The sequence below is a fragment of the Phyllosticta citribraziliensis genome (genome assembly GCF_038025025.1).
Source record: "Phyllosticta citribraziliensis strain CPC 17464 chromosome Unknown J3D65scaffold_2, whole genome shotgun sequence".
NCBI lineage: Eukaryota > Fungi > Ascomycota > Dothideomycetes > Botryosphaeriales > Phyllostictaceae > Phyllosticta > Phyllosticta citribraziliensis.
In genome coordinates this window covers 91,700-111,314 of record NW_027117339.1, presented here as the reverse complement: position 1 = coordinate 111,314, position 19,615 = coordinate 91,700, and the positions used below count along the sequence as shown (strand labels likewise).

General features: G+C 56.2%; 10 protein-coding genes across 10 annotated transcripts; 6 read left to right on the top strand and 4 right to left on the bottom strand.

The window, feature by feature from the left end:
* The first annotated feature begins 443 nt into the window (after positions 1-443).
* J3D65DRAFT_612127 (uncharacterized protein) lies at positions 444-880 on the top strand. Its single transcript, XM_066798990.1, has one exon. The coding sequence runs from the start codon at positions 477-479 to the stop codon at positions 732-734; it is 258 nt and encodes an 85-aa protein (XP_066658251.1). The 5' UTR covers positions 444-476; the 3' UTR covers positions 735-880.
* A 604-nt stretch (positions 881-1,484) lies between these two features.
* Positions 1,485-2,285, top strand: J3D65DRAFT_612124 (uncharacterized protein). Its single transcript, XM_066798989.1, has 2 exons — positions 1,485-1,824; positions 1,903-2,285. The coding sequence occupies exons 1-2, from the start codon at positions 1,685-1,687 to the stop codon at positions 2,102-2,104; spliced, it is 342 nt and encodes a 113-aa protein (XP_066658250.1). The 5' UTR covers positions 1,485-1,684; the 3' UTR covers positions 2,105-2,285.
* J3D65DRAFT_612121 (origin recognition complex subunit 4 C-terminus-domain-containing protein) lies at positions 2,192-4,907 on the bottom strand. Its single transcript, XM_066798988.1, has 2 exons — positions 3,005-4,907; positions 2,192-2,953 (listed from the first exon to the last, which is right to left on the bottom strand). Exons 1-2 carry the CDS (start codon positions 4,697-4,699, stop codon positions 2,348-2,350), a joined length of 2,301 nt encoding a protein of 766 aa, XP_066658249.1. The 5' UTR covers positions 4,700-4,907; the 3' UTR covers positions 2,192-2,347.
* Positions 4,908-4,959: 52 nt separating this feature from the next.
* Positions 4,960-8,821, top strand: J3D65DRAFT_193429 (DEAD/DEAH box helicase-like protein). The gene has a single exon (XM_066794363.1). It carries the CDS (start codon positions 5,142-5,144, stop codon positions 8,658-8,660), a length of 3,519 nt encoding a protein of 1,172 aa, XP_066658248.1. The 5' UTR covers positions 4,960-5,141; the 3' UTR covers positions 8,661-8,821.
* Positions 8,822-10,118: 1,297 nt separating this feature from the next.
* J3D65DRAFT_643982 (P-loop containing nucleoside triphosphate hydrolase protein) lies at positions 10,119-11,583 on the bottom strand (the record flags this gene model as incomplete). Its single annotated transcript, XM_066802120.1, has 4 exons — positions 10,119-10,385; positions 10,437-11,229; positions 11,291-11,504; positions 11,553-11,583. The coding sequence occupies 4 exons, from the start codon at positions 11,581-11,583 to the stop codon at positions 10,119-10,121; spliced, it is 1,305 nt and encodes a 434-aa protein (XP_066658247.1).
* A 125-nt stretch (positions 11,584-11,708) lies between these two features.
* On the top strand, positions 11,709-13,703 carry J3D65DRAFT_612111 (MOSC domain-containing protein). Its single transcript, XM_066798987.1, has one exon. The coding sequence runs from the start codon at positions 12,090-12,092 to the stop codon at positions 13,470-13,472; it is 1,383 nt and encodes a 460-aa protein (XP_066658246.1). The 5' UTR covers positions 11,709-12,089; the 3' UTR covers positions 13,473-13,703.
* Positions 13,700-15,020, top strand: J3D65DRAFT_193541 (riboflavin aldehyde-forming enzyme). Its single transcript, XM_066794364.1, has 3 exons — positions 13,700-14,189; positions 14,290-14,567; positions 14,723-15,020. The coding sequence occupies exons 1-3, from the start codon at positions 13,927-13,929 to the stop codon at positions 14,854-14,856; spliced, it is 675 nt and encodes a 224-aa protein (XP_066658245.1). The 5' UTR covers positions 13,700-13,926; the 3' UTR covers positions 14,857-15,020.
* On the top strand, positions 15,021-15,988 carry J3D65DRAFT_193542 (uncharacterized protein). The gene has a single exon (XM_066794365.1). The coding sequence runs from the start codon at positions 15,184-15,186 to the stop codon at positions 15,874-15,876; it is 693 nt and encodes a 230-aa protein (XP_066658244.1). The 5' UTR covers positions 15,021-15,183; the 3' UTR covers positions 15,877-15,988.
* J3D65DRAFT_193718 (uncharacterized protein) lies at positions 15,988-17,139 on the bottom strand. The gene is made up of 2 exons (XM_066794366.1): positions 17,009-17,139; positions 15,988-16,934 (listed from the first exon to the last, which is right to left on the bottom strand). The coding sequence occupies exon 2, from the start codon at positions 16,838-16,840 to the stop codon at positions 16,100-16,102; it is 741 nt and encodes a 246-aa protein (XP_066658243.1). The 5' UTR covers positions 16,841-16,934; positions 17,009-17,139; the 3' UTR covers positions 15,988-16,099.
* An 855-nt stretch (positions 17,140-17,994) lies between these two features.
* J3D65DRAFT_664394 (GDSL lipase/acylhydrolase family protein) lies at positions 17,995-19,331 on the bottom strand (the record flags this gene model as incomplete). Its single annotated transcript, XM_066802736.1, has 3 exons — positions 17,995-18,213; positions 18,443-19,057; positions 19,110-19,331. The coding sequence occupies 3 exons, from the start codon at positions 19,329-19,331 to the stop codon at positions 17,995-17,997; spliced, it is 1,056 nt and encodes a 351-aa protein (XP_066658242.1).
* Positions 19,332-19,615: the final 284 nt, after the last annotated feature.

The window sequence follows — 19,615 nt, the reverse complement described above, 5'->3', positions numbered from 1 at the left end:
GAAAAAAGGGGCGTTGAAAACTTCCTTGGAATATAGGACTGATTGGACGAGAGAGAAGCCGGCACGCATTCTGTCAAGACATTTTCTCCTAGCTCTTTTGCCAACCCGCCAGAATCGCGCCTTGTTGTTGCTCGCAAACTTCGTCGTCTGGAGCGGACGGCGGCGGGTGTAGCCTTGCAGCCACCATTACACGGAGATTTCAGCCCCCGGCGATCTTGCTAAGGCAAGGCAGGCAAGCAACGCGCGCGCGTGGTGGTGGTGCTGGCGGTGGTGGCTGAAGTGGCACCGAAGGAGGCGCATGCACGACCGAGGAACGCAAACGCAACGACCAAAGCCATCCATCGGAAGTGCGACGCAGCCAGGCTGGGGTCGTGCAACCAATGGGGCGTGCTAAGTGAAGGACCTGAGGTGGTGATTGATTGATAGGTGATGGATGAGTTTAGCCGTCTGCCTGATGTTGATTTGATGCTGATGTGATGCTGCTGCGGTGTTGGCAGTGTCTCTGCCTCGTCTCGCTGCTCCTCGGTCCGTGTCTTGCGCGCCGTCTTGCTTGGGTGCCGTGCGGTGGGCAATGCTGCTGCTACTGGCTAGTTGGCTGCTACGAGGACTCCAAGGTGCCATGGCATGGCGGTCGCCGACACAGACTCGGCCGAACAAAGGGCGTGTTTGACATGTTGGGTTGGTGCTGCGGCGGCAGTTTTCTGTTCAGCTCGCCGTGCGCGGTGGGGACTTAGGTCGTCGTCATCGTCGTCTCAAGCATGCTGTGACTTGTCGTGGCTTGCGGCAACTAAGCGCGGAGCTGAAGTTGGACGGGAGATGGATGATGTGGTGGCTGGCGGAGCGGGCAGCGGGTGCCAAGGGCGGATCGGGAGCTGCAGTTGCTTGGCGTCCGCCCGTCTGGGATTGATCGCGGGTGGAGATGAGCCATCGCGAGATAGATGATGGCGTCAAAGTTTGCGTGCTTGTATTTATCCGTTAAACACCTTGAAGTCTCCGCTCCATCCATCCTTCATCAACGTGGGTTTGTCGGGGGACGGACTTGGCCGAATCCCCGTCGAGCCAACGTAGCCGCTTCACCAATGGTGTTGGCAATCGCATCGACCCAACGCCATGTACGTACCTAGCTGCATCCATCGCCCGCCATGAAACTTTCAAAGTCAAAATCAAGACCCTTGGCCGCCTGCAGCCGGCGAGAAAGGTTGAACCCGTCTCGAGCGAGCAAGCAAGCAAGCAAGCAAGCTACCCCGCAGCGCCGACGACGAGGGGAGCTGTCGAGCTGCTTGCTGCCCCACCTGAAGCCTCGTCGTGCCGCGGCTGTGCCCGCCCAAAGAGCAAACCGCGTCGTGAGGAGAAGCTCGCCCATCCGGATCGCATCTGGGACTGTTGGACGGAAGGCGGAAGCTTAGATGGACTGATTACTTGACTGACTGATTGATTGAGTGATTGATTGATCGACCGGCTGACATTGGCTGACACCGCGAGGTCATCCCCATAACCCCTCCTCCTCCTCTTCGTCACGACCCACCTACTCTTCCGCCGCCATCCACTCGACATCAATCTCAGCCAAACCCCCAGACGCGCAAACAAAACTGTCGGGTCCCTTCACATCGTCGTGATCAAAGAAAGAAAAACGAGCAGAATCAATCCACAGCGCTCAGCCCACCACCAATCAACACCACCAACCATGGCGCCCGTCACCATCACCGTCCTCTACCCCAACGTCCAAGACGCAACCTTCAACATGGAATACTACCTGCAGACGCACATGCCGCTGGCGCAGCAGCACTTTGGCCAGCACGGCCTGATCGGCTACCGCGTGCAAAAGTAACGTCTCTCCCCATTCCCCCCATCACCACAACACCCAACCTTCCCACCTTCACGTCACCCAACTCACCACCGCAGACTCCTCTCCACCGCCACCGGCGACCCCGCCCCCTACAGCGTCATGTGCCTGCTCGAGTTCCCGGACCGCGCCGCCTGGGACAACGCCGTCACGCAGGCCGCCGGCCCCGTCATGGCCGACGTCGCCAACTTCTCCAACAAGGAGCCGACCTTTTTGATTGGCGAGGGCGTCGGCGGCAACGTCGCTGTTAGCAAGATTTGAGTGCCGTAGCGTAGCGGGTGTTTGTTTTGGGGAGAGAAAAAGGGAGAGGACTGGGAGGGGGTGTGGGTTGGTCTTCGAATTGAATTACTTTCTTGATTAGTTCTGTCATGCTTTTGGTTATGCTTGCCTGCCTGCCCGGATATCTAGGTATGCAGCCTCAATGCTTACTTCAAACGCCGCCAATGCTCCAACCATGCCAAAATGTGTGCAAGCACCAGTCCCTCATCCCCAACGTCCACCCATCTAAATCTGCCGACACCACCTCTCCATAACGCGCTCCATCCCCGGCACACTGGGCGCAATCTCCTCCATCGCGACGTCGCACCTAACCATGGCCGTGTCGCCGACGCCGCCGCCCCTGGCCGCCGCGCCGCCTCCCCCGACCACGTTGGCGACGACGGGCAGCAGCAGCTCCCACTGCACCAGCCGCTCCCACTCGCCGCGCGCCACCTCGCGGCCCCACACCTTGATGCCGCTGGCCAGCGCGCCGCCAGCCGCCGACGCGAGCTTGGCCGACGCCGCCAGCGCCGCGTACTCGGCGTACGCCATGTTGAAGTTGCACGTGTCCGTGTCGTGGATGACGTCGAGGCGCGCCGCCGCGATGAGCAGCGCCAGTTGCAGCTCCGATAGCGAGGGCAGCAGGGCGAGCTTCGAGTCTGGCGCGTGCAGCAGCAGTGTGTTGGTGAGGTTGGCGTTGGATGCAAAGTGTGAGGGTTGCAGGGGGAATGTCGTTGGCGTCAGGGACGCCGTGGGCAGGTAGAAGGCGGAGAGGGCCGAGGGGACCGACTTGTTGAGCTGGTAGTGCGGGAGCAGCTGCGAAGTGAGAAAGTCGGGCGTCGAGAAGAGCGTCTGGGGCTCGTCAGCTGCAGATCTTGTGAAAGAAGGGGAGGGTGGTTTTACCTCGATTGACTTGTTCCAACGGCTGGGAATCGCCGCGTCGGACCCACCAAGCTCCTCAGCGTCAACCGTCAACGCCGCCTTGCAAATCTCCTGGAACGACGTGAAGCTCTTGGCCAGCGAGAGATGCACGTAGCGGTGGCTGAACCTGCTCTTGACGCGCTTCTCCAGGTTCTCAGAAACCCCGATCCTCGTAGTGAGACCGAGAACGGCAATGGGCGCCTTTCTCGACTGCGCAATGTCAAACAGGTTGTAAAGGAGCGTCTGCCGGGGATGCGACGCAAACAAGTCGAACTCGTCCATGACAAAGACGACGGCCTTGGCAATCTCATTTGACTCCTCGCCTGCCAGTTCAGAGGGATGGGACAGCAGCGCGAGCAACGTGGCCAGCGTGTCGGCGTAATTCTTGCCCATGCTGTCGTCCTCAATGTCCATTTCTTTGCCCAGCTGCCTCCATATCTCCCGAAGCGCAAGCTTGTCGTCTGTGTGGACGAAGCCGCTCAGCCGAATGACGTGAAAGTCTTGCCTCTGCTCTTTGGAAATCTCCCCCAGCACTTTGTTGACCAGTGCTGTTTTGCCGCTTCCTCGAGCGCCAATGACGAGCATCGAGTTGCCCTCGCCCGAGTTGATGGTTTGCTCCACCAGCGAGTACACTTTTTTGTATTCTTCCTCAAGTCCGACCAATGGGATGGAGTTTCTCCCCGATATCCTGTCCAAAACAAGGCACTTCAAAGCTGTCAGGTCTTCCAAGGAGGGCAATTTGCCCGAGTCGCGAGCAGGAGTCTTTTTCACTGAACTCTTTCTCTTCGGAGTAGTCGACAACCCGCTGGCCCGTGGTGTGGTCGTGGATACCTCGTTGTCCGAATCTTCAACAAGCCCCAAAATAGCTGACTCCTTCCTTGTTGAACTTTTTCTGATGGATGTAGTTCTCGACGGGCTTGGCTTTATCTTTGGTGTTTGTTTCTTCGGCGTCGCCTTGGGGCTGGTGAGAGGCCCTTCTAATTCGTCAGAAGATCCCAAGCTGATTCCATTTGTATGAGTTTCTTCCTTGGTTGAACGTGTAGACCTGGCCGATGTGTCGCCTTTCGAAGGGGTCTTTTGTGATTTGGAGCTTGGGGTTTCCTTGGCCGATTTCCCCGCTGAAGACTTCTGTGCACCACTGCGTCTGCCTCCAGATGGTGCTTCTTTAAGTTGCTTGTCGACTTTATCCGTTCCAGCCTCCGAGTTTCCAGGCTCGCCATTTTGTGGTCCCGATCGCGTTTTGGATGGGGTTTTTTGGTCCTTTCTCTCAGTTTCCTCTCCCAAAATGTCACCATTTGGCGTACCACGCGATCCGTTCGTGTTGGCGCGAGTTGTCCTGGTGCGCGCTCTGGAGTACGCGGGGGTCTTTTTCGAAGCAGAGCTTTTGGCCTCGCTCAACAATTGTTGAGTAGGAGACTCTCCGAAGGCGCCATCAATATCATCGTAGATGTCGGGATCGTTCAAATGTCTGCCGGATCTTCTCCTGGGCGTCGAGGCGCTTGCTGTTCCGTTTTCTCTCTCTTCCTCCCTCGACAACAATCCGCTGCGCTTTGTCGGTCGCTTCAATTTTCCAGTGCCTGGCGTGCTGGTAGTCGGAGAGGCGCCATTGGTGGTGGCAGGAGGGTCCTCTTCAGGTGGGCTCAACTTTCTGCGCTTTGAGGATCGCGAGTTGACCATTGTCGTGTGGACCGGCGTCGGCAACGAGTGCGGCGAGGGGTTGGGCGGAAAGGATGTGTTGCCTTATGCGATCATGTTTCTGGACGTGTGAAGGTGGGAAGGCGTTGGTGAAGAAGATTGCCGTTCCAAAGTGTGTGTTTTGATTGCGGTCTGGGAGAGCTCTCGAGGCAACGCAGCTCGCGGCAGATCTGCTGCGCGACGGGAATCCCTGTCTTCCCCACGTGAGAACGCGCGACCGCGACAGCTGTCCAGCTGCACTTCTTAGACTGACTTTCTACCTTGCAAGTGCTTCATCAGAACCCTCAAAACAGTCAGTATCACGATTTTTCGATGCGGGAAAAGTCAAAACGACTCGCAAACTTTGCCACCGACTGGGATTGTTAGCCCCAAAGCTACATCATCCGAGCCGACGCTCCGTCCTTCAACACCACACATCCTGATCATGGTGAGGCTACAAGCTGCAAGCCTCACCAACAAAACCATCACTCCGAGGAAGCGCAAGCGCAAGGTGCAACCTGACACGGCTACAGAGGAACAGGTACAGGCTGGGGAAACCAACGCGCCCGACGCAGCCTCGAGCTCCACTTCGACGACAGTCCCCACAAAGACGGACGATGGTGGCAAGAAACCGCGACGCTCCAAAAAGAGCGATGGAAACTCCACAAACCCAAATCTCCGACACGAATCCTCGAGCTTCGTCGAATCGACGGTACCATGGCCAGAGCACTTCACGAAGCTGCAACAAGTTTACCGCGCCTTGAACCTCGTCTACACCTTTTGCTGCACGCGCAAGCAATTCGCCACAACCTTGGACAACATCAAGAGTACGGTCGAGGGACACATCAAGCGGGAGCTGCTCATCGATGATGTTGCGCAGATCAAGGCTTTGGTGCCACGTGCAATCAACTTTGGCTACGTCGACGAAGCGATGCTGCAGGTCAACCTGATGGGGTCGGAGGACAACATGACTGGGCGGAGGGCAAATGAGTTCCGGATTGAGGATCCGTCGGAGAGAGAAAAGACAGAGGGCCGTGAGGTATTGCTCTTCGAGTTTGTGGACGGCGACATGAAGCGCCAAGTCCAGAGCAAAAAGACGGGCGAACCAACCAAGGTCACCCGGACCCTCAGGGGAGAGGACTTGAAGATGCCCGTATTCAGCCAAAAACAGATGATGAATTGGATCGAGAAACGCAATACAAAGTTCAAATCCGCCGTCAACCAGTTTCTCAACGACTGCGCGGAGCAAGAAGTTGATCCCGTCTCCAAGCTACAGGACGAATACCTCTCCTACCTCCCCATCCCATCCGAGAGCCGAAGTGCAACTCCAGGCCCTAGTGACAGGTCAAAGCTACCACCGATTATTCCATCGGAGCGCAAGACGATTCCAGAAATTGTAACAGAAATCAAATCGCTCGAGTGGTATACCAGTCAGATTGTACCCGACGGTCACCGTGTTTTTGATCCACAGCCTCCACTCTACGGGGACCTGAAGTTTGAACTCTCTCAAAACTTGGTGAACGCTTTGTACAACACTCGAAACATTACCCAGTTGTACGCTCATCAAGCAGAAGCCATCAACAACTTGCACGATGGCCACAACGTCATAGTGTCCACTTCGACTTCTTCTGGAAAGTCTCTCATTTATCAAATCCCGGTCTTGCATGAATTGGAAAAAGAACCAGACACACGAGCCATGTACATATTCCCCACCAAGGCACTGGCTCAGGATCAACGCCGAAGCTTGAAGGAGATGCTCCGATTCATGCCGGGACTACAGGATGTTCTTGTCGAAACCTTTGACGGCGACACGGCCTTTGCGGATCGTAACTATATTCGCGACGCAGCCCGCATCATCTTTACCAACCCCGATATGCTGCACATAACCATCCTTCCCCAGGAGGAATCTTGGAGGACGTTCTTGAAGAATTTGAAATACGTCGTGGTGGATGAGCTCCATGTCTACAACGGGCTATTTGGATCACACGTCGCCTTCATCATGAGACGACTTCGAAGGATTTGCGCCGCGGTGGGCAATCGGCACGTCAAGTTTATTTCTTGCTCGGCGACGGTTTCCAACCCCGAAGAGCACATGAAGACAATCTTCGGGGTGGACCAGGTCAAGCTCACCGACTTTGATGGCTCGCCCTCTGGACGAAAGGAATTCTTGTGCTGGAACACGCCATACAAAGACCCCGGAGATCCAACCTCTGGTCGAGGAGACACCTTTGCGGAGGCGGCCAAGCTATTCTGCCAACTCATCCTGAGAGGTGTGAGAGTGATTGCTTTTTGCCGAGTCAGAAAGCAGTGCGAGGCCTTGATCAGCTCCGTCAAGACAGAGCTCAACAAGCTCGAAAAGCCAGAAGTCATGAACAGAGTCATGGCATACCGAGGAGGCTACACGCCTCAGGATCGAAGACAAATCGAAAAGGAAATGTTTGACGGGAAGCTCGTGGGAATCGTTGCGACGAATGCTCTCGAGCTTGGAGTGGACATTGGATCCCTTGACGCCGTCCTCACCGTTGGTTTCCCCTATACCATTGCCAACCTGCGGCAACAGAGTGGTCGTGCCGGACGCCGAAACAAAGACTCATTATCAGTATTGGTGGGCGATAGCTTCCCAACCGATCAGTACTTTATGCAGAATCCGGACGAAATCTTTACCAAGCCAAACGCCGAGCTTCAGGTCGACCTCGACAACATGCTGTGCCTGGAAGGACATGTCCAGTGCGCAGCGCACGAAATGCCAATCCGCCCAGAAGAAGACGAATTCTACTTTGGACCACGCCTTGCCAGCATCGCCGCCGAACGGCTGCGCAAAGATCCCCTCGGCTTTTACCACACCAATGAGCGATTCCTCCCGCGGCCATCTCAGCACGTAACGATTCGAGACACGGAAGAGGAACACTTTGCCATCATCGACACGACCAATAATCGCAACGTCGTCCTGGAAGACCTCGAGGCGTCGCGCGCCTTCTTCACGATTTACGAAGGTGGCATCTTCTTGCACCAGGGCTACACGTATCTGGTCAAGGAGTTCTCGCAGGAGCAGATGATTGCCAAGGTCGAGCACGTCAAGGTCGACTGGACGACGCAGCAGCGCGACTACACGGACGTCGACCCCATCGAGACGGAGGCCATCCGCCGCATCCCCGGCTCGGCCTCCCGCGCCTTTTACGGGCCCATCCGCATCAAGCAGGTCGTGTTTGGCTTCTTCAAGGTGGACAAGCGGCGGCGGGTGCTGGACGCCGTGTCGGTGGACAACCCACCCATCGTGCTGCACTCGCGCGGCATGTGGCTCGACGTACCCAAGCGGGCACTCGAGATACTGCAGGCGCGGCGGCTCAACGTGGCGGCGGGAATCCACGCAGCGGAGCACGCGGTGCTGTCGCTGATGCCCAACTTCGTCATCAGCCTGCCAGACGACGTGCGGACCGAGTGCAAGAACGCGCTCAAGGAGTTCGCGGCGCGCGAGAGCTCGCGCAAGCGGCCGGCGCGGCTGACGTTCTACGACGCCAAAGGCGGCAGCACGGGCGCGGGCATCAGCACCAAGGCGTTCGACTTTGTCGACTTGCTGCTAAGGCAGGCGGCCGAGCGGCTGGCGGCGTGCCACTGCGCCGAGGGCTGCCTCGAGTGCTGCTGCAGCGAGCGCTGCAAGGAGGCCAACGCCGTCATGAGCAAGGCGGGCGCCGAGGTCATTCTGCGTTGCCTGCTCAACTGGGACATTGACGTCGAGGCGCTGCCCATGGGGCCCGAGGAGGGCGCGCCGATGGGCATTGAGACGGTCGTGCCGGCGACGGAGGTGCGGCCGGCTAGAGGCAAGAGGGTGGAGGTGGTCGAGATTAAGAGGGAGGGCGGCGGCAAAGAGAGGGTTGTTGTTGAGACTGCGGCTGGTATGGAGAGCGAGGGCTCAGAAAGCGATGCCGAAGGGGCGGTTGTGATTAAAGATGAGTCTGAGGATTGAATTGTCTACGCTGTCCTGTATTTGATTGTCTTGAGCGTCTGGTGTCATTCTACGGTACCCCTCTTCTGCGCAGCTATACTGACTGACTGCTGCGTGCGTAGATATCTGCATAGGCTAATGTACGCAAACAATGATTCGCTGCCACCTGTGTCCTCAAGAATAATCATGCCGGACATTCACAAGAAGGCTGCGATCGTCCTGGTAACTGAAAATTGGTAGTAAGTAGACAGGAACCTTACTCGCGTCGTCTCCTCACTCCACCCATCCCATGACTTCTGTCAAATGATCCTCCATTCTTTCAGCCGCCCACACAATATGTACACATGCGCTCTTACTCAAGCTTTGGTCAGCATAAGTCGGCGCATTGAGTGATTGACCTGACCTCCGGGGATACCGTTGGCTACTTTGCTTTGACGCTAACTGATGTGCCGAATGTTGGAGGGAGGTGTTGTCGACGCTACAGGTAATTATAGGAGAGCGAGAGAGTGGGAGAAAGCAGGGGAGAGAGAAGGGGGCTGTACGTGTGGTTCATCCGCACCTCCTGGCCTTCCTGTTGGTTAGCATCACTCTTCGTGAGCTTAATTCATTCAATCAATCCACCACCTCTGTATTGTCACTCCCGCTTCTTATTCCACTGAGGCTTCCTTCCCCTTTGATTTAGCAGGAAAAACAGCCGCAAACCGCAAGTGCGCTTGAGGCCAAAACTATAAGACGGTTTGGCGATGTGTGATTTCGAATTTTGCGCACTGAAGCAGTTCACCATTGCTTTCATTGAAACAGTGTTAGAAGGCTGCTTGACATACTAACTTCTATTCATTCTACCGCTGCCGTGTCCTGCACCTTTTTTCCACGTCTCGTACGCCGTCGTTTCTCCAGCCAATCGAATCGGCGACCCGCTTCGTCATGTAACCAACGCGCAACGCGCCGCTGTCTAAACCAACGGTTGTGTCTGCTTCCAAGCACATATGTCGTGCAGAAGACCACTAGGGGCTGGCTGCTCTGCCGGATTGTTGCGGTTAAGACGTCATAACCCCCCTGGATCGGTCTGTTTCCGCGCTTTCCACAAAATAGACGTATTGCCCGTATGACTCTCCCTGGCACCGACAACGCTGTGGCGCATAGCCAAGGGGTTCCTGCATCGTCAGCAACGGCCCCGGAAAAGAGCAGTCGTTTGACAGCAGGCCCTCGGAAGACTCCGGCTTACGGTCATTGTGGATGGCCATGACTGTCCGTTCGCAATCGCGGTTTGACGCGAGTGATGATGTCTTCGGATAGTTGTCGTACTCGCATCAGTCTGATACGAGCTCCATCGCTGACCTTCGCGAAGGAGAACATGTCCAGCAACGCCGCGACCGACCGTCCAGCATCCTGAAAGTGTTGTCCAAAGCCGGCTTGCATGGCCGCATTCTACTGGATGCCAGGGGGAAAGATATTGGCAGTTTCCAATCGATTTCGATTTCAATCCTGGTCGATAGCCTGCTTTTTTTGTTGGGGGGGATGCGAGGACGATTCGCGAGCGAGGCCAATGGCGAGGTCAGATTCGTCTATCAGTCCTTCCGCCGCAATGTCGTCCTCGTTTCCCCAGCCGTAGAGTTCGTCCGAATTCAGCTCGTCATCCGAGTCTGCCACTTCGGCATACCTTCTCTTGGTCGTCGGGCGAGCGGGCGACGTCAGCGGCTGCATTGGCACCTCCACTGATTTCTGTTCCACGTCGAATAATCCTGACTGATTTCGGTCAACGGGAAGCTGTTCAATGGAAGGATGATGATGGCAAACCTTCTCGATTGTAAAAGGGACAACGGCCCCTAAGCTATTCGCTTCACCCAGGGCGGTCCCGTTCATCTTGACGACTCCGACGAACCGCACCTTGCTCCTCCGATGCTCTTCGAGATTCGTCAGCTTACTCGACTCTGGTGGCCAATCTCTGAATAGAACCAGCCGCGTCGCGATGCCGCTGTCCCATTCTATGCCCGCCATGGCGGGCATCAAAAGCGCCCCCTCGCCGGGCCTCATCTTGGTCACGGTTTGGTTGGTCAAGAGCACGGGAATGTCTTTCAGAGTTGCCGTCTTTCCGAGTGTGGATACGAGGTCGTTCATCACGGCATATCTACGGCCGGCAGCCCATTTGGAGTCGTCGTTCTTGTTGCCCGTCCTTGAGCCGGTGCGCGGATACGCATAATCGAAGAGGGTGGACACGGAGTCGATTACGACCAAGGCAGTGCCGTCAGGGGGAAAGGAGGAGGCGGGGCGCACAAACAGCGCAAGCAGATGGGCGAGTGTGGGGACGAATATGTGGTGGAAGCGACCAGCAAGATCATCCTGGGGTGCGCGCTCGTCTTTAGCAGATGAGCTCAAGCCATTCTCAGGCACAGACAGGCGAGATGGTTGTGCTGTCGGGACTGGTGGCGCACAGAGAACATCCTCGACACGAGGCCTCGCCAACAGCGTGGCAGCGTCTGATATGGACGTTAGAGAAGCTGTAAACGCCGTCGGGGGTGTGGCGGTGTCCAACTTGCCTATCCAGACGACAGATCCTCCTGACGCCAGAGCAGATTTGGATACCTGCAGTCTTGCCCAAGCACTCAGTATGAGATCCACCAGCATCGCACCCAATGCCCTCATCTACATACCCAAAGGCCGTCTTGCCAGCACCTGGTGGGCCGTATATCTCCGTCACCTGGCCGCGCGGAAGACCTCCTGTTTGGCTCGAGGCATTGTGCTGGACGCCGAGGGATCGAGGGCTGAGTAGGGCGTCAAGGTGAGTAAGGCCGGTCGAGAGAGAGCGAGGGACCTTGTTCTTCAATGCATTGAAGGCTTGCGACGCGGAGACGGTGGGCAGTCTGTCTACGCGTAGGTCAGCAGCTGGCAGACAAGCAATATGAGGCTACTCACGAGACTGCGACGAGGGACGCGACGTAGACATGGTCAGATGGCCATGACAGAGATGGCGGGGTCGCACCAGAAAATGCGACAGAGAGGGCAGAGTTGTTGACGGCGCGTTGCAGGCGACGCGTGAAGCAAACAAAAGCCGAGAGGGAAGCGCGTCGGCACCTGCACCTCAGTGACGTCGACGGCGGAATCCTGGGCGCACGTTGTTGGGGCCGAGGTCGGCTCTGACTCCTCTCTTCACGATGCATCCAATCCATCCCACTCTGCTGTCTTTCTTTGCATTGCATTCAATCATCGCCTGCCGGTGCTGCCAAAACGTTGTCGTCGGTCGCGCGCCCGCTTGAGATCATTGTCGGGCCTAAATTCGATTCAAGTCAAGACCCAACGCATTGGTCAGTCTGCCCAACATTATATTCCTCTCGACCACATTGCGTTCTTGATTCATTGACACCTCGTAGAATCGCGAACGGAGCCCGATTCCTGGAATGAGAGCTTAGAAGGAAATCCAGTCGTCCACATATTCCCTCTTTTCAGTGCGCCATGTCGTCTCAACAAGTCGACCACTTTATTACGAAAATCTCTTCCTTTGCAGCCACTCGTGAAGCGAAAGATTGGCGTACTCTATTGCTCAGTCTTGTGCTCTCTCTCCTCGCTCTGGCCCTAACCGCTGTTTACCTGGACATTCGTCGGGGGAGTAATAGACCTCCACCTCCTGCGGGCTGCCGCCGGCTGGGCATCGATCCAGAACGATCAAACTTCCGGGACCAATTCGACTCGAAATATGGCAAGAAGCTCGCTCAAGGCGATGGCGCAACCTGCAGAGTCAAGGCTCTTACCATTCATCCCATCAAGAGCTGCTATCCAGTCGAGCTCAGTCATGGCGAAGTCGTCGGAGAGGGCATGAGATATGATCGCCAGCTTACCTTTGCTCAACTGATAAGCTCGCTCCCAAAGGCAGAAGACCCGAAAGTCAGCCATCAATGGACGTTCATGACGCAGCGCGCCAATCGCAACATGACCAAAATCAAAACCGAGATGTGGGTGCCAGACCCGTCCTCTCCGACCTATTCTCCGGACGGGGAGTGGGTCAAGAATGACGGCTGCATTGTCGTCTCATTCCCGTATGTCGAGGACGACAAGTCTTCGCTCATTTTCAAATTGGAGCAAATGGGCAACTACATTCGTAGAAATCTCCTCCGGCAGCGCGGTCTGGACTGTCACGGTCCAAGGATTTACTTTCGGGTCCCGTTCCATCCCTCCGTGGAAAGAATAAAAGAAAAAGGACACACCTTTGAGAGCGTCAAAATCTGGACCGACTGCCCCGTGGCCCTCAACATGGGCATCGAAATTGATCCGGAGATCCTCGAGAAACTGCGCTACGCGCTCGGAATGTCCAACCCCGTCACCCTGATGCGAATCGACCCCAACCGCTATCGTGAAGTTTTTCGCTGTGCCCCGCGCAAGGGCGAAGGTGTATCTTATCAACCCATTGTCGGCATGCAAGATGCTTACCCGCTCCACATTATGAACTTTGCTTCGGTGCAAGATCTCGCAGGGCGCGTGGGCAACGCAATCGACAAGCTGGACGCACGCCGCTTCCGCGCAAACATCTACGTGACTGGCGCTCCAGCATTCGCCGAGGACCACTGGAAGGTAATTCGCATCGGCAAGGCCAGGTTCCACGTCGCCTGCCGCACAGCGCGATGTATGCTCCCAAACGTAAACCCGGAGACGGCAGAGCGGCACCCCGCAGAGCCGAACAAGACTATGAAGGCGTACCGGGTGATTGACGAGGGAGCTAATCCTCACGCTTGCCTGGGCATGCAGATGGTGCCATTCAGCAACGAAGTGCAAGAAATCAAGGTGGGAGACGAGGTTGTTGTGGAAGAGGTTGGAGAGCATTTCTACATCAAGCAGAGTTGATACTCTCTTCTTGTAGCGCCTACTTGCTTCAGGGACTGCAATATACTGTACCATTATGCCCGGTTGTATTTCAATTCAAAAGCCGTTCAGTTGTACGTGTAGAAAGAGAGTTGCAGATGTCAAGATTTCCTCATGTTTGACGGAGGGAACCGTGCGGGCGGGGAACGGTCTCTAACCGTTACAGGAAAAGCCTGTTCATTAAAGTTGGCGATCCTTTTCGGTTCGCTCGGGCGCCTACAACTGCTAGCCCTCGACCACGCGCTGCGCTCGACATACACTATGCGCTCCTACTCCTCCACAACCCCGTCTTTTGCCGTCTGCCGCTTCCAATTGACCTTTTAAACCGTCGCCGAGCCTCGCCCTTCATGCGCCAGGTCTTGGGCACGCTGCGCTCTCATCTCCGCGCTCCCAGCTCGTCCCAACGCGCCCCGTCCACCGCTTGAACACCGCCAGCATGAACGAGAAACAGGACAAGCCAGTCCTTCCGACTGCGCGTCACCAGGTCCCCGACTGGGAGCCTGCGGCGGCGGGTGCCAATGGTGCCGTCAAACGACCCATTGGCGAGATGCTGCGCAGCAAGCTGGATACCGTGGTACCGCCGAATCGCAAGTACTTGGGCATGCGACGTCGCATCTTTCTCTTGGCCTTGACTGCAGTTGTCCTCTCCCTGATTGCCCTCATCGTGGGCTTGAGTGTAGGATTGACAGCTGGCGCAGGGTAAGTGGGCCTGCGACATTCCGCAAGACGACTATCATATGGCGGAATATATCCCCAAAGCGCTGCCGAATTGCAATTAGCTGACGTTCTCGTCTTCCAGTGGGAATGAAGCCAAAAACCTACCTCTTCCTACCAACACCCAGACTTGGTCTGGCGAACTCACCTTCTACAATCCGTCAACGGGATCATGCGGCATACCAAGTTCAGACAACGATAAAGTGGTGGCGGTATCTCTCAAGATTTGGGACCAGGTTGCCAAAAAGTATGGAATCACGAATCCAAATGAGAATCCGCTCTGCGGTCTGAAGATTCGCGCGCGACGATTCTACGCACAAGAGGGCGGGGAGCGGAGTGTAGACGTGACGGTGGTTGATAGATGTAAGTCGAGCCCCTTGATCACTTCAATCCTGGTCATGATACCGCGTCCTGGAAACCACCAATCTCATGACCCGTGTATCCAACCCCCGGCCTTTCCACACATATGCCGCGTTGGTCATGGGCATGTCACGCTGACTTGTGATACCCCTGAGCAGGTGTTGGATGTGAAAAGACCGATCTTGACATGAGTCCTGGCGCGTTTGATGAGATCGCCTACTCGGGAGACGGCCGCGTCGACGTCACTTGGGCATGGCTCGATACCATACCCGACGGAGCCCAAGACAAATGAAGCAACTCCAAAAGAACACTGCAGCATTAGAACATCAACGAGGTCTGTCCATGTATCACCTCTCTCATTCTCTTGGGGTTTACAAGCATACACATTGGCAGCAACACCAGACCGTCGCTCTTCTTGCATGTTGACATAGATATTTCTAGTCGTCCAAGTTGGACCGCTTAATGACACCAATGATCAAAGCGTGCAGCACAATACGAGTTCGGTGATCAATCCCTCACGTCTATCCCATCGACCCGGTAAAGCTGCATCTCTCGCAGAGCTGAAATCATCGTTCAGTCTAGCCTGTCCATCGGACGGGCAGTCGGGTAGCGGTCCGTCATGTGCAGTACACCAGTTGGGCATTGCTACCACGGCTCAACTGCTCTATTTTACTTTGCCGCGAACAAGTCGGCAACTCAGCATGTCAATGGATCAGTTCTTTCCCCGGTTTTCACCAGAGCCTCCCACATTATCTCGCCACCAGCCTCTGCGCAGGCAGCGCGGACTCTGCGTCTGGTGGACGAAAGCCTGCGCCATCCGTCAGCCACCGCAGGAACAAGCTCACCCCGGCCGCGGGTGATCGGCCAGCCCACAGCTCGCATCCTTGTCCAACAAAGCCACTCCCATGCGAACGCCCTCCCGCTGGGGAGATCCCAACCACGCGAACCAAAAACAACTCTGCGACGCGGAAGACCCGCGCCCAGCGGCAATCCCGATCCATCTCGATGCAAAAAGCAACAGCCAGCACAAAGGCCGCTCAGAGAGCGACGAACAGTCCAACAGCTCTGCTCGCTCAGCTCGTTCGCAACAAGCACCCGAAGCAGAGTTGCCGAGTCCATCTGTTTTGCAAAGCTTATTTTATGTCATTGCTTGTCGGCGGCTGGCGGACGTTGGCGCTTGCCACGAAGCCCCTGGTCCCGGTTCGTGGGCGCGCGGAATAGGCTTAAAAATACCCTTTCCAGACTGACCAAAACCTGCCTTGGCCGGCTGCCACAACTCTGTCGGCTGCGAAACAGGGGAATAGCAGAGTAATGGTAGTTCGGGCGTCGACTCCAATTGCCTGGACATGAAACTGGACCAACGATGACGCAGTGGCAGTCAGCTTGACAGTGCGGCTTTGGGCTGTCAGACTCGTCATTGGAAGAAATGCCACTCGCTGTCTCCTCCAGCACCGAAGATGGATACAGACACTCCTTGGATGTGCTGATACATGCTGATACACGCAGCCAGAGAGGGGAATCGGCGTCGAATAAACTCAGCAGCCTCCGCCCATCCCATTCCACCCCATGGCCCGCACCAACCTCTGCAAACTCAATCCTAACCACCCACGAGGCAGTCTGTGCTGCGCCAACCACAGTTTGGACAGAGACACTGTGTTGGATACAGCGGCGTTTGCTCCCACCAGCTCAACGCTTTCAGCTCCGCCATGCATGCCTTGCAACTCAGCCAGCCAGCCGGCAGGAAAGACGTCCACGCAACCACGCCTTTCGACCACGACAGGCAGAGATGCCTTCCGCGCCCGTCGCACCATGAAGTCATCGCGGCCAAGGAGCGCTCTGTCTGCTGTGGTCAGGCACAGTCCCAGCAAACGGCCCCGTCGAGCGCTCGAAGCCAAAATAAAACCCGACCCAGCCAACCTAGCCGCCGCGGCCCGCCCTGCTCCATCCAATCCTGTCTCGTCACGGTTTAGTCTTACACAGGCACATCCCTGACCTCCCGTCTGACTGATGGGTGACTGACGGACCACCTCAGTCGCTCCTCCCGCGCTGTGGCCCGCGGCGTTGCTTGGCTGCTGCGATGTGCTGCTGCTGCTGCTGCTGGAACTGGTACAGCAGCAGCAGCAGCCGCAGTTCAAACACGCTCTTGATTGGGCAGAGGCAACGTCGGCGCCGGCGTCGGCGTTGTCGGGGCTCGGTGGTTGGTGTTGATTCCATTGCTCCATTGCAGCCCCCTCGTCCTTCGGCCCACCTGAGTGCCGACGCCAGGCACTGTCCATTCGTTCGTTCGGCGTTCGCGTCTTGCACCTAGCAATTGTCGACGCGGCCCATTACAATAGCGACATCTACGGTACAACGCGCCGTGCTCTGGCCCTGTGCCGTTGTCAGTAGGATAGGTAGGGTACGTGGAGTGCCGTGTGTACAGTGTTGTACTCTGCATCCCGTACCTGCCGGCCCCGCCGCCGCCCGACGGCGCGGTCGTCCCGCGTCTGGCATGCGGCGCTCGCTGGCTGGCCAGCAAGCCGGCTCACGCGCTGTTTGGTGTCACGTAGAGTGCGTGCCCGCATGCGTGCAAGCGTACCAGCCAGCCCGCCACGTGCCCGCCCCAGCCAGATCAATCGAGGAAGAGGTTAGGGCGGGTAGAGCAGAGGCATCGCAGGCTGGCTGGTTGGTGGCCAAGTGAACAGACGGCACTTGCGTGCGTGGAGCGGACTGGGGCTTTGAATAGTGGATCGATTGGTCTGGCCTGGCCAGACCAGGCCAGGCCTCGCCTAAGCTAAAATTCTATGGAAGAACAATGAAGCTATGCATGCATGCAAGTCGTAAGGGGACGTAAGAGAGCGTACATGCGCGCGTGCGTCGTGAGAGAGTGATGGGAAGAGAAAGGAAAGTGGTATGGATCGCATGAGCATCGCAACGCCATGCCATGCAAGCGCAGCGAGAAAAGAAGATGTCCGAGATAATGTAAAGGAGTAGAGAGGGCGGTGAGCGTGATGAGAAGTACGCGGTGGATGGATGGGTGGTAAAACATTACATGCTGCTCTAGCCGTATATGCATGCTAGCTAGGTAGCTACAACCTACGGAGGCTGCTTGGTAGAAAGATGCGCAGCGTGGTAGCGCCCGCTGCTTTGTCTTGGTCCTGCGTCCCAAGAACAACAGGCGCCGACCCAGCCAGCCCACCTACCTAGCTAGCTCTTCTTCTGCACGCATGCCGGTAGATTATTCTTTTTTGTTTGGTTCGTGTGGGAGAGTGCGTTGCTACCTGCCCTTTTGGGCATGGTCTGCGACTGTCATATGCACGGCGAGGCGAACGTCGTTCGCCCTCCTTTTGCAGCCTCTCCAATTCTTTCCCCTCTTTTCCCCGGATCTTCGTGGGCGTCGTTGGTGGAATATCTCCTCGCTTAAACCTCCACATTCCCATTCCATGCCCCATTACCAGTAGGTGGCCCATCTGCTGCCGCCCCGCACGACACCAACAAACTCGCGGGCGATGATGCGGTCCGTTTGCTCCGACGGGTGCAGGCTGTCGTACCAGAGATAGGAGTCCTTATCCGAAGGCGACATGGATAGGTTGGCGGTGATGTAGCCTTCAACGTTCAGGGGCGCTGTGCCGTTGAGATAGGAGGCCGGGTTGACGTAGATATCGGTGATCTGAGAAGAAATCAGTTTGGGAAAGGGTAAAAGGAGAACCATTTTGGACGCATGACAAAATTCCGTTCGAATGGGGCAATGTAAAAACGGGTTGGGGGGATGTCTCTTGGCAGGAGTCGGGTATGACAAAAAGTGTGGTAGAGTGCGAGGAGTTGGACTTGAAACACAATTGAAGCGGCGTCAAGACCACCCGGGGAAATGATGCAAAATTCAGGAGAAAATGACGTACCAAACTGTACATGTCGAAGAGCGCCCACCTCGCTCCCGGGTATCTTCTTGCGAGCAGCGACTCGTACGGCGTTTGGAACTTGGCATTGTTGTTCAACAAGTTGACCTGCTCCTTCATGCGGTAGCTGGTCTCCGTCATGTTTTGCGACTTGCCGATGCCGCCCTTGTTGGGCAGCGCATAGATGGGTGCCAGTTGGAGCGGAATCAGGTTCATCAGAACAAAGTAGCGGCCACCCTCGACATACAACCTGTCGAACTGGTTGTACACGCACTGAAGATAGTCGACGAGAGTCAGGTCAGGCGCCTGCGAGTCGGTCAAGAACGCATTGGCGCCCACATCGTTGGTGCCGACCCACATGGAGTAGACGGTTTCTTCGGCGGGAATGTCGAGTACAGGGGCTCCATTTGCCGGGTCTTTGAAGTTTTTGTCGGCAATGAATGCTGGAATCTCATAACCTTCGACGTCCGGGTAGGATCCATTGATTTTGTCGTAGAAGCGCGTCACTTGTTTGTTGGAGCAGACGGCACCACCCACGGCGTAGTTGTAGGATTTGGCACCAGTGTAATAATTCACATAGCGCGGCCAGGTCTGTCCTCCTGAGTAGGTATCGCTTCTCTGCGATTGCATCAGTTTCGGGTTGTCTAGTTAAAGAAAAAGGCGGCCATACCACTGGCCCAATCCATCCGACTGGCGGCACTTGTCCGTCATGCTCTTCCAAGTACCTCAGACGGCCTTCGTCCGTATAACTGTTACCAAAAGAAACCAATGACTTGAAGTTCTTGAGGTCCCATGACGTCGTGCCTGGCAATGCAGGAGGTGGAAATGTTTGTGCCTGGACGGAGGAGACCAGGAGGGTGCCAAACAGCGGGCCAATGAGAGGCACCAGCATTCTGAGAGATGGGAAAGAGGGATGTGGGGTATGGCAAAGGAGCCCGCCTCTGCAGAAGCAGTACAAAGGGGTGCAAGAGCTCAAATACTCTTGCTATTAGAAAAGTAGGTGGCTAGCTGTACTTGACAGCACTGAGTCCATTCACAAGAACTTTAAAAAGTATCATGGCTTCCCGCGTCGTGCCGTGTTTATAGCTGGGAATGCCCCCGCAACTCTGACTTACCTGACTTGCATCCGGCATTTGCGAGTCTGCAGCAAAATGCTACCCTCAGGTCATACGCAAG